Source organism: Electrona antarctica (genome assembly GCF_951216825.1).
Source record: "Electrona antarctica genome assembly, chromosome: 18".
In the NCBI taxonomy this organism is placed as follows: Eukaryota; Metazoa; Chordata; class Actinopteri; order Myctophiformes; family Myctophidae; genus Electrona; species Electrona antarctica.
Window position 1 is genome coordinate 26,796,675 of NC_136799.1, and position 12,261 is coordinate 26,808,935.

General features: G+C 42.5%; 1 protein-coding gene across 2 annotated transcripts in view; it reads left to right on the top strand.

Annotated features, from left to right (window-relative positions):
• The first annotated feature begins 276 nt into the window (after window positions 1-276).
• The window catches only part of LOC306942491 (phospholipase DDHD1-like), a 31,371-nt gene continuing 19,386 nt past the window's right edge, over window positions 277-12,261 (top strand). Inside the window, exons 1-2 of one of the 2 annotated variants that reach the window (XM_079528412.1) lie at window positions 277-1,740; window positions 3,583-3,759. In XM_079528412.1, the coding sequence (XP_079384538.1) occupies window positions 882-1,740; window positions 3,583-3,759 (1,036 nt within the window). In that variant the 5' untranslated portion in view covers window positions 277-881. The remainder of the gene's footprint in view (window positions 1,741-3,582; window positions 3,760-12,261) is intronic. The other variant, XM_079528411.1, reaches the window with a different exon arrangement.

The following is a 12,261-nucleotide window of genomic DNA, read 5'->3' on the forward strand; positions in this document are numbered from 1 at the left end:
CCACCTTATACTCACGCGTAGCATGCACCTCTACGCGCCAGAGCTTGAAGATCTGTTATTCTAGTCGAGTGAAACTTACACACTGGCATACGACGAAGTCTAAACCGGTATTGAAGCCAAGCCAGCCCCTGTCCTGGTCACATTAATAATCAGTGTTTGTCTCCATCTAGTGGCATAACATGAACAGTGCATTTGACGACCGTCAGTGGCTGCGGGGACGCGCCTTCCTTGCGTCATGATGCTCTGGTAGTTTCTACGTGCGCGCTCACGGGGGAATCCTGTGATCTTGTGCGTCAGCTGTCAAATGATGCACACACACACTCACACTCTTCTGCTATCGTCTCCTCTCCGGCAAGCCGTGTAGACACGGAACTAACGGAATAGAGGTTGTACCAGGACAGGACAGGAGAGAGGAGGGAATGGAAACTAGCACGACCTTTATCCAGCTCGCTCCATGACCGCTGCGAGGTGTCAGTACTGTCGCCGTGTTGTTGTCACCAGGTGGAGGAGAGCCGCAGTACCGACGCACGCACAGGTTTCCTGGTGGCTGGAACGCCAGGGTCTTTAGCCAAGGCTAACCTTAGCTGTTAGCAAGAACGGTTTTCAATGAATTAATTGTTGCCACCCAAACGTAGCGTCGGTGGCTAACTTGCTAATATAAAGCTATTTCACATGTATGCGTCGCGAGGAGAGGGGAGCGTGCCCTGTGTGGATTCTGTGGAACTGGTTCTGTGTATTGATTCGAGCCCTGGCTGGCCAGGCTAGCATGACGGGCTTCTGACGCTGCGTAGATCAGTACGGTAGGTAGCCACACGGGGCTTGCTTGGCTCAGGTGATAGAAGAACATTTGGGTCGCAGATCAGATTCATGCTCAAATAGATATGAGCAGCAGTTTCGCAAACGACGCCTCCGTCATAAGCTCTGACAACAACAGGGGTTCGTCGGTCACGGTCAGCAGCAACAACAACAAGGACTGGGACTTGAGGAACCACGATGGGTACTTGTTCTGTTACGAAAAGGCCATGGGAGAGACTATGCAGGCAGGGATGCCCTCCGTCCAGTCGGGACTGGACGGGCACCTGCCCTTACTGCATGGCCGACACAGTACCCCTCCCAACGGGTTGATGCTCGGCTTGGACGAGGCGTACACGTCAGGGTGTCACAGCCGGAGTGCAACCGCAACCTACCTCGACGACACCACCAGTCCTCTGGACTACAGCCCAGACGACGGGAATAACTCCGGCCCGCTGTTCGAGAGCAGAAAGAGGACGAGGTCCGCTGGTTCAAGAAACCGCTATAATGAAGTGGTCACAGAACTCGGTGCTGAGGAAGTGCGGTGGTTTTACAAAGAGGACAAGAAAACGTGGAAGCCCTTTGTCGGACACGACTCCCTGAAAATTGAGCTCATGTTTCGTAAATTCTGTGAGCTAAACCCCATCATTGCCAAGCATCCAGGTACTGCAGCAGACTCGGACGCATGTAGTGGAGAGGAAGACCATGCAAATGGAACTGAGAGCAAAGGCCTTAATGGTTTGGAGAGAACTGAATCGGTGCCTGTGGAGACGAGAACTAGTAGTGGGCATGGTAGTCGTGGTGGGTCCCTCGACTCCTCATCGGCTGTCTCTTCAGAAGAGAGAGAACTTGATGGAATCAAAATCGATGTAGACCGTGTGTGTGTAAGGGGAGGGCTGTACGAGGTGGATGTCAGAGAAAGTGAATGCTATCCTGTTTATTGGAATCGTAAGTATCAAAAAGCTCTTATTGCCAACTGCCAGTTTATGGCAGATGTTGACAGAATCGTTTCTATAATCTCTAATTCCAGCTGTGTACATGTTTTCTCCAATGAGATGGCTCTACAGCATAGCTAGAGATTACAAACCCACTCCTGAGACTACAATGTATCCATGAAATCACTCTAACATCAGTCACTGCACCTGACTGTGTCCATAATGCAGGACATTCCATGAATATTGAATAGCATTTAACTTTTTTGAGTGGTGTAAACCACTCCTACAACTGGCTTTTGTGTGCATAAAAAAATGACCATGGTTGCTATGTTCAAAATAATTTCTGACGTAATTAAATCACACCCGGGTGAACTGGATGACCGTAGCAACCGTGGTCATTTTCTCTGCGCAAAAAAAGCCAGTTGTGAAATCACATCCAGGTGTGATACATACATTTATCAAAAATGATAGCTTTTTTTACTTAACATATTTTGTGTGATTTCATTACGTCAGACATTACGTCAGACCACAGCTGATCATGCTATATAAAACCTTACACCACTCAGTTCACACGGGTGTGATTTTTTACCTTACTACTACCTTTTCGCTGTTGCTTTTATCCCGAGTGTTTAGGGCAGTGTTCAACGTCTTGCTCAGGTAACACTTAATCTGGACACATGGCTCAGATGTAGAGTCAGACGAAATGCAAAACTTGTCATCCTAGTCACCTTGTAGTACTTGTAGAACAGCACTCACCCTATTGGTTGACCATAGTTCATGCCTCACACTCATATATTTCACTTTGTATGAATACCTAAATTGTAATAGACTTTTCTGTTATCGGACAGTCAAATATCTACTGAGCCACCGTGGTATGCATTTGATGTAGAATACTGCAGCTTGGCTAGCACTACATTATTCATACTGGTTGTTAAAGATGTCGACAGTACATGTATGAATTAGTAATTTGTAAAAAAAAAAAAAAAATGGCCCACTGGCCCCTCTTCTAAACATCGACCCAGTCTGGCCATTAATTCTATTTGAGCTCAGCTGAGACATGATGCTAACTAATTCACAGAGATTTCCAAGAAAAAGCAGCCAAAATGAAAGAGGTGCTGATCATGCAGTTTACTATAGATATAGTGTCTTGGAGATGTCGACCTCCCTAGGGGATCTATCATGATCGGACTGAGCTGTTTTTGAAAGTAACATGATAAGACAAACAATTATTTTACTGGCTTGTTTTTCTGGTCAAGTAGCTATATACAGGTAGATGTAAAGGTAGAACTTTCTCTTGAGTCAATACTTGACTTGTATTACTACTATAGCAGTAATGTGTAACCGAATAATAGTAAACACTCACTTATCTGAGGCCCCATCTTCTCTGACCAGAAGTCATTCAGCAACGTAACATACCGGTACATTGATAAATGATTGTCTATGTACATGAAAGCTAGGGTAAGTGATATTCTTTGCTCAAAACATTTGTTTGTTAAAAGTTCTATATTTTGATGGCAGTCATTGCTATAGAGTGTTTGTTCAGTAACAGGGGTCTCTCCAGCTTTTCAATAAACAGAAAATACATTTTCAGGTGGGCTGCCAATTTTAGCCAATTATAATGGATTGCATTTTTATAGGGCTTTTCTATGCACTATGTGCTTATTCAAAGCGCTTTACAATGGTCCATTCATTCATACATTGGGAGGTGAAGCGGCAATTTGATAGTGTTCCAGTTCTAATTTGGACTGCTAATTTCTTTATCATTAAATCTAATTTCACTAAGTCCTAAATATTTGCTGTTCATTTAATAGCCTGGTTGCCTGATTGCCTTGTCTGCCTATTGTCTGTTCTACAGAGCAGGACAGTATTCCAGTGATGAGGGGGCAGTGGTTCATCGATGGCACCTGGCTCCCATTGGATGAGGAGGAGAGTGACCTCATCGAGCTGGAGCATCTGAGCCGTTTCCGTGGGCAACAAATGCAAGACACCTTTGAGTCTGACGTGGTTGCTAAGACTGTTGATAGCAAAGAAGGTAAGAGCCATGGGAGACTGGGGCTTGAGTAATAAGAATCATATTACTAATTGGTTAATTGCTAGACTGTATAGCAGAAAACTACCTAATGTCAATTATTTAATACAGTTAAGCTATAAAGTACCTGCTCTTTATATAAGAAGAATATACATTTTTCACTTTAGTCACACTTTAACAATCCATGTTAGTGGATTAACTAACATGGATTACCGGTATTAGTAATCCAGCCAGGTAGCCTCTCCTTAAGGAAGCATACAGTATATGCACTGAAAATTTAGGAATATCAACGTGTGTCAAGTGTTCCCTAACAGATCCATTTTGTACTCTCTCAGTTAAATGGACACTCAGGATTCTGCTGTATGTAATGTAGTCCAGTGAGTTGAAATAAAGCAATGTAATTGTTTTAGAGTCCTTGGTCAACCTGCTTGAGAATGAAAAACGTTGTGGAAATAACTTGTGACGAATGTGGCAGCACTGTCTGTGGCATATGATACATTCATTGTAACAGGAAATTAATGCAGCAAGTATTTGTATTGTGCGTGTGCACATTTCTTTGTCAGCCTCACACAAAAGGGTGTGGCACTGTAAGTCTTTGTGTAGCAGGGTTGATTCTGGCACAGTGCAGCTGACTGTAGCCCTTAAAAGGTAAAAGAAGAAGCAGTCTGCAGTCTTCTGAAAGTAGTTATATTTGCAGCCTCTTGAGAAGGCCTTCTTTAGTGATTAATGTGTGAGTTTGTGAAAATGAGGCAGATATGTACGATAGACATACTGTAGAGATTGGTGTGTTAAAAAAGAATGCATCTGTCATATATAATAGTATGTTGCTTGCAAAGTCCCACATTTGAATAACCCACCCTTAAATTAAATAAATAACAGGCTGTTTTTAAATTGTGCCTATACCCTGAGTTCTGGATAAGCCTACCTGCAGTCTCCCATTTGATTGTCTATGACTGCATTCCAACATTTGCATGCCATGGGTAAGCAACACGGCCTGGCAGGGATTTGCACTTTTCTAGTTTATATATAAACTTTCTATTTTTTCCATTTCTTTTCAAATGTGTAACGTTTTTGTTTGTTTCATTAGATAATTATGCACATTGTTGATAAAGATGTTAATTATCTGGTATAATTAAAAACATCACATGTATTTTGAGTGCATTAAAAAATAACATTTCAAGCAGTACCCTTAATGCCTTTTTAAATGAAGCCAAGAGCAGAGCAGAGTAGACCGGCTTCAGTAGGTTGGCCAGTCTCTCCTGCATTATGGCCCTTATGGCCCTTCATGTTATGTACTCACAGCTGCTCTCCCTTGGGGCAGAGACACCTCCCTCACACCGGATCACATGAGCACTGCAGTCAGATGGAGAGGTCAGCACCATTTTATTTTTTAAGAGAGCGCACACACACAGATTGTAAAGGCGTGAGGCATACACATATGCAGACATAAACACTGAGTCACACACTACAGGAAATATGCTAGGCCTGCAGAGCATTTGAAATATGATGCAAAGTCATGCCAATGGTCTGTGGGCTGCGTCACATTTTCATAAAAGGCCATCTCCAAATAATCAACACAACACTTGTCCTTGTCCACGACTCTACACTGTAAAAGCATGAGTGCTAAATTAAATCTGATGGTGTACGTATGTAACCAAACATTCTCACAGTACAAATGGATACTGAGGATTTGACTGTGTAGATTTGACCTTGGCCTGCCCGTTCATCAAGTCAGCATAATGCTCAGGCGCACCTGCTGCTACAACATTGTCATTCATCTTAACAGAACTGATGTAATCAAGGCAAATACAAGGCTGAAATATTGGTACAATTTTGTATTTATATATTTAGTGATTCTTTACAATTGGTAATGGTACATGAACCGACCAACCGAGTAACATTAGTCAGTGCAGCATATCTTGTGAAGAGCGAAGACACTTGACTTATAGAGTACGTTGAGTTATATCACGTCCATCGACATCAAATGGATGATGTATCAAACCGTTCTTCTGCAATACTGAAGTAACCCCCCCCCCCCATGTCTTTCTCTCTCTCTCTTCCTCTCTGTCGCTCTCTCTGGCTTTCCCTCCTCTCCCCTCTATATGCCTCAGCAGCCAGTTTAGATGTTAAAGCTTAATGAGGCAGAAGGCATATGGCAGGCATGCTATGCATTATGTGGGTATAACATCATCGTAATGGAGGAAATTCTTGGGGGAGATGAGCACTAGCATAGCCTGTCTCCTGACGATCCAAGATGACTTATTTTCGGACTGTTAAAGAAACTGGAACACGCAAGAAAGGAGTGACGGTCAAGGCACTTTAGACAAATACTGCCATATTAGTGATCGTTGTATTCTAGTAGGTATTTCACCCTCAATGTATGAGCATCAACAATTGTGTTCACCTTCACAGCTGTTTCGTTCTAACTTGAAATGTTAATTGGTCTTTATAGGTGTGTCTTCACCAGCACTTTGACATTTTGGCTTTTACATTTGGACTTGTGATGGTGTCTTCTAACTAAGTTCCTCATCAGAAAATGTCCACCTATATTGGCCCCCAATTATTATGGTTTGCTAGTTCCTTTGAAGACCAACTGCTACAATTTTAGAGAAATGCCAACCATCGCCACAGATGTTGGTTGAGAAGCTTTCACAGTGTTTTACTGTTTTTTCTGCCATTCTCTTTGAGCAGAAGTGGAAATATCCCCTCTTTGTACTCCAGCAATGTTAACTGTTCGCTCAAAGGCCTTTGTTTAGTGACAAACATGTAGTGTGAGATTGGACAGTGTTGCACGTGTACACACACACACACACACACACACACACACACACACACACACACACACACACACACACGTGTGCAAACTGTCACTAAATAAATTGTAGTCTTTGTCTTTGTAGCCTCTCTAATGGGAATATTAGTGAATGTAATTATTGCACATGTAATTACAACAATTGAATAATCGGAGCACATTTTAATTCTCTGAAGGCCAAAGCATCTCTATGGAACATAAAACACTGTGGCTACATCTATATGCATGTGCATTCATCCCTGATCCTGAATGTGAGAATCTGAATCTATCTATTGTGCACCCGAAGCAGCATGAGACTTGCATGTAACATTTTGCTGCCGAGAGCAGGGTGACCCTGAGGCGTGTGTTGCGTTTCGTGAGGGCCAAACACTGCAGCACCCTGTGGCCAAGCAGGCAGGCACATTGTCACGTACTGTATGGCATGCAACACAGTAGCAGATAGGGGAATGGAGTTAACCAGGGCTCATCTCCAATCCTGTGACAGATATGGCAAGCCAAACTGGTTATTTATTCTTTCAGTATTGCTACACTCGAGGCATTTCAGTAATATACAACTTCATATTTATCTCACCCAGCACATTTATTGTGGAACCTGGTATCAATGAGAACGATGTTCCACAAGCCCCATAAATCAGGCTCCAACTCTGATTGCTAATGGGAACATCACTGATCACTCCATTGATCATGGTTCAACTGGCTTGATCTGACTTCAGGACGACCCCACCAGTATATAGGTTAAACCAGAAACGGTGCTAGAAATACACTGCAAGCTAGCTAGAGGCTTCCACACTGATGAGTGACCGTTTCTCTGTTATCCAAATGATGGGACATAGTAATGAGGATTTTGCTAACTTAGATAATGGATCTATATGGGTACATTTTTACTCCAGAGTTAAATTGGGTATTGCAGATAGTTGACTGGCTGTCAGGGTTAAGCTTGTTTATGGCTCGGTTCAACCGATATTCATCGATATTTCCACAACTTATTACTTACTAACACTGCTCTCAGCATCTCCTTGTCTGCTTCGTGCCACTGCTGACATTTGCAAGTCTGATGTCGATGCAATCCCTGAGCGAATCAATCAGTCAGATTTTAGCTGTACTCATTCGGAGTGAGGTTTCTTTTCATTTGATTGTCAAATTGCTGATGGTGCCTTCTCCAATGCCAGGCCCCAGGTCCCCAGTCTGACAATGCATGTTTTGAAAAATGTTCAGTCTACAGTTTATAATTAAAATAGAACATGGTACATTTTGACAATGCAAGACATGGTACTATATTATTATAGTATGTGACATCTGCCTATTTAGATATTTCACCCTGGCCTGAATTCATGAAAACGTGAATGAAACTACTTCTGAAACGTGTTCGGTCAGTATTGCAGATCTGCACAGGATCTTCTGTAGCGCCATTAGTCGAATATCATTTCCAAGTAAGGATTTTGAAACAAATACCATAGTTAATTAACAGACAGTTAATTGTACTCGGGCCTGCCCTGTATACAACAAAGAAATTAATTTGTTTGCAAGATTTAAGAATCTACACATACTAGTTAGCTATTTTGTTTTTACAGGTCTTGAAATTGTCACACCAGTATGTATTGTATTCTTACTACTTTGATAGCTTTCCTGCATTTTAAAGTGGTTTGTAGTTTCCAGTAACTGACTCTCCTGGAAGCTTGTTTATCTATTCATAAATTCAAATGTTTGTTTCTTTTAATAAGCCTTTTTTTGTTATTGCCTAAAGTATTATCACATACCCTACTTTAAGTAAAGTATTTATACATTTACCTAATGTTCCACAAATTAAAGGCAATAGAATCAGGAAATGCAATAAGTATAATCCAGACGCTACCTCAGTCATCATCTGCATATTTCATCACTGACATATTTCAAGTAGCGTTGCATTTTGGGTGTCTTACCTCATCTTCATCTTAATGCTAGACTAAAATTAAGGCCTTGTCTTAACATTATTTGTAACAGCATCCTGTTATAATGATCTAAAGCCACCACCTTTTGTCCATGTTGCTGGACGTTCTCCGTGTCCAAGACCTTGAGTTACCTGATAGCAGCGCTACTTGATCGATGGCTCTGTCCAAAGTGATGACATTGGTAGCCTCTGTGACTGACACCACAGCCATTCCCATTATACTCACTGTTTATTGGTTGTTAGTTCTCTCCCACCTGCCCCCTTTCTACCTCCCCTTTCTGTTCAAATGGAGTGGATATCAGACGAGTGCTAGAACAACATGTCACAAGCGCAAACGCTGTCAAGGTACTGTAAAACGCCAACATTTTTTTTTCTTTTGCTATTGTACTGCTGCTGCAGTATATTAGATCTGCGCACAGCCTTTTCTCCCTGTAGATTTTAGCTCTGCGTGAAACTAGATCTTCTTCCTGTGGCTCATACCTAGCACAATCCATTTAGAAGTAGACCTGGGCCCAGTGAGACATGGTTCTGTTAGATCTGGATCTAGACCACTAGACCTGGGCCCAGTGACACATGGTTCTGTTAGATCTGGATCTAGACCACTACCCCATACCTCAATATTGTCGCCAAACTGGGCCTAGTTGCTTGAAATACTCCCTCTGTGCTGTGGCTTGCTGCTATTATTGCAACCGGCACACAAAAAACGGCCATGTATGGTGACATGTATGGTGAGGGGAAGTCAATCACTTCTAAACCCTTAAACATACCTCAAATAAATTGATCTGAGCTAAATAATCTGGTTCTCCTAAAAGTGTCCCTATTTTACCCATCTTATTCTCTCCAACCCCAGCCCGCCTTCTTTGTCTGTCCATTCTTCCCTTGTTTCGCAGTTTGACCGTGTCTTTAATGAACCGTTATCAACAGCTCCTTCTCTGTGAGCAGTGAACAAAGCTCTCTGTTGAGAGGCAAACGGAGGCGGTGAGCAAAACAGAGAAGCCTTTGTGGCCCCTGTTGCACCCTGACATGTTGCGCCGTGTAGAATCGGCATCTTTGAGGTCTAGCAACTGTCCCAGTTCTGGGTGCGCTAGACCTCATCAAAATGGTCCGAGCGTAGTGGTTACAGAGGCCCATTGACCTAGCGTCAACAACAGACTCCTGCACAAGCATGTACAAGACACATTTTGGGGTGATTCTCATACATTCTATGTGCCATTCTTTAAAATTGGTGCCACTTAGGTGCCACTTATACAAATATGACATTAGTGTACTACTGTACTTCATCCAATCTGACATTTATGTGGAAAACAGGCAAAGTATTTGATAGGTCTTTTCGAGAAAAAAAAAGAAACCCACAAGAAGTCTCAGCAGTAGCCCTAACAATAGCCAGTTTCAGCTCAGCGCATTTGTAAATAATGGGTAACGTCCTAGTGATAAATCCCCCTTTCTCCTCAGCCTTGTTCTATCTCCACTTCCCCATTTCACCTTGGTTTTGCCAACTCCTCACATCTCATATCCCTTCCCACTCCCATACTGTACTTCCTCCGCTTTGTTCCTCCCTTTCTCTCCGTCAGACTCTTTCTCTCTCTTCATGTCTCCCCTGCCTGTACGTATGCCCCTCTGTTGTTCTTTAGGCCAGGGCCGGAGTGTTAGAGAGAGAGATGCCTGCGTGAACCTCTTTTACTGCCAGATCCAATCACACATTTCTTTTGATCCATTTCCCCCCTGTCCACTCTCCACTTCCTCCAACAGCTCTCCACTGCTTCCTTGCACTGTAAAATGGGAAGTGTTTTTGTACTGTACAGCCCCCTTGGCATCACTCCATCTTATTGGATACATGTTCCACCAACCTATAACTCAACATTCATTATTCATATGTTTGGCCAACTGGATAAGCTTCAAGAACAACCCCCAACATACAGTACACCCAACTTAAATATGTTATATGTTTCAAAGACGACCTGTTTTACAGTGGACTCTCAACAATGGGCATAGCTCATCAGTTTGAAGTGGCTTTGTTTGTCTTTTCACGATCATCCATTATCCTCACATGACAACAAAGTGGACAGGTGTCATCGTGGTGTTGTATGGCTGCTGTCCTTTCCCAGGCCACTTTAATACTGATTGAGACTCATCCCAAACTCAGTAGTGAGAGGTGCTTTTCTTCTCCTCGGAAGCTACCCCCCCCTTCTGCTACTGTAGTACCAATGTGTGCTGTGTGGTGGTAGATTATGTTATAAGCATGTGACTAATCTTGTTCTCAACCGGTTTTCCGGTTGAGAAACTGCAGTGATAAATGAGAAATGTGTGACGTGTGAGGAATCTTTCCCCGCAGGTTTCTCCAGTGTAATGGCATGGCATTGTCGTGTTTTCTGTATTTTCTCTGACCAAATGTAGCATTTCGATCCTAAATCATTCCAAATGTGGGGATGTCCCCAGCATTCAAAGTTATTATTAAATGTGGGGATGTCCCCAGCATTCAAAGTTATTAGCAAGGATATCTGCACAAGCTGTTGCATTTAGATGTAATCTTGACATGATCAAAGGAAATGAGAGCAGTGGAAGGATTCCCATCTGTATCATTTAACACTATATGACCAACAGTCAGTGGATACCCTTTCTAATTGATGGTGTTAATTATCGAGAAGTAGAAAAAAATTGAATCCCACGAATTTACAGCATTTTATTGAGCAACGTTCAGACCTTCATCAGGCATGAGCTGTTAATTCTCACCTATGGTGGCAGCGTAAAGTCTGTTGCATCTCAGATCCTAATGAGACGTGCATTTGCATTCAGATATAACCCCACCGGTTAATGTCTGGATAACATCCAGGTTACAATGCATGTGTGGAAGGCAATACATTTAATTATCCCCTTTAGTCCAGTGAATGATAATCAGCTGAAGATCATTAAAGTCGGACACTTGATTTTGGGCGTTTAAGCCTGTATCGCTTTTGGAGTTCCAATTCATACCAAACCAATACCATCTCTGTATGGGGGAGCGTGGGGGGCACAGATTTCAGATTTTATTGAAGGGATAGCCCCAGCCCACAGGGAGATTGTCATTCTGTGACTGGAAACAGCCTTCTGCTAAAACAAAGCACACAATTGTCAAGAATGTCATTAGCATTAAGATTTCCATTCACTGGAACTAAGGGTACTAATTACAATTAGAAACATAAATTAGAAGGGGTGTCCACTGCCTGACAGTTTATGATGATAAATGATACTTTGTGGTCTGAGAGGTAGTATCTGGTGAGGTAGGTAACATAGTTTTGTTGGTCAAAATAGAAGCTTCAAGCTTCAAGCTAACACAAAGATCCCCCCCCCCCAAGTTCCTCACCGTGCTTTAGGCTTTTCATGTTATCCCCTGATTGATTCAGAACAGTACAAGGAACCATACATGATGTCAAAGGCTCCTGGTCACCTATTGTACTGTCCTGCGAGGGACAGTGAGGACAAGCTACGGGGACAAGAGATCCTCTCAAGTCAACCACTTTCATTTATTATGTTTTTCTTTTTCTTTTAGTATGAAATAGTGTCTCCTCTCCAGCCATACCTCTGCTCTTATTTGCCCTTGTTGCTGAGTCCCATCAGGCAATTTACATTTTTGACTAGTTTAATGTGGCACTAGCACAACATCTCAAAGTACTGCGCTAGTGCCATGCACTAGGTCTGCAACTATTTACTAATTCATTTATTAGCGATTATTTTATCGATTACTTTATCAGTTAATCAAATAATCTTGAAACACCTTCTTATAATGACA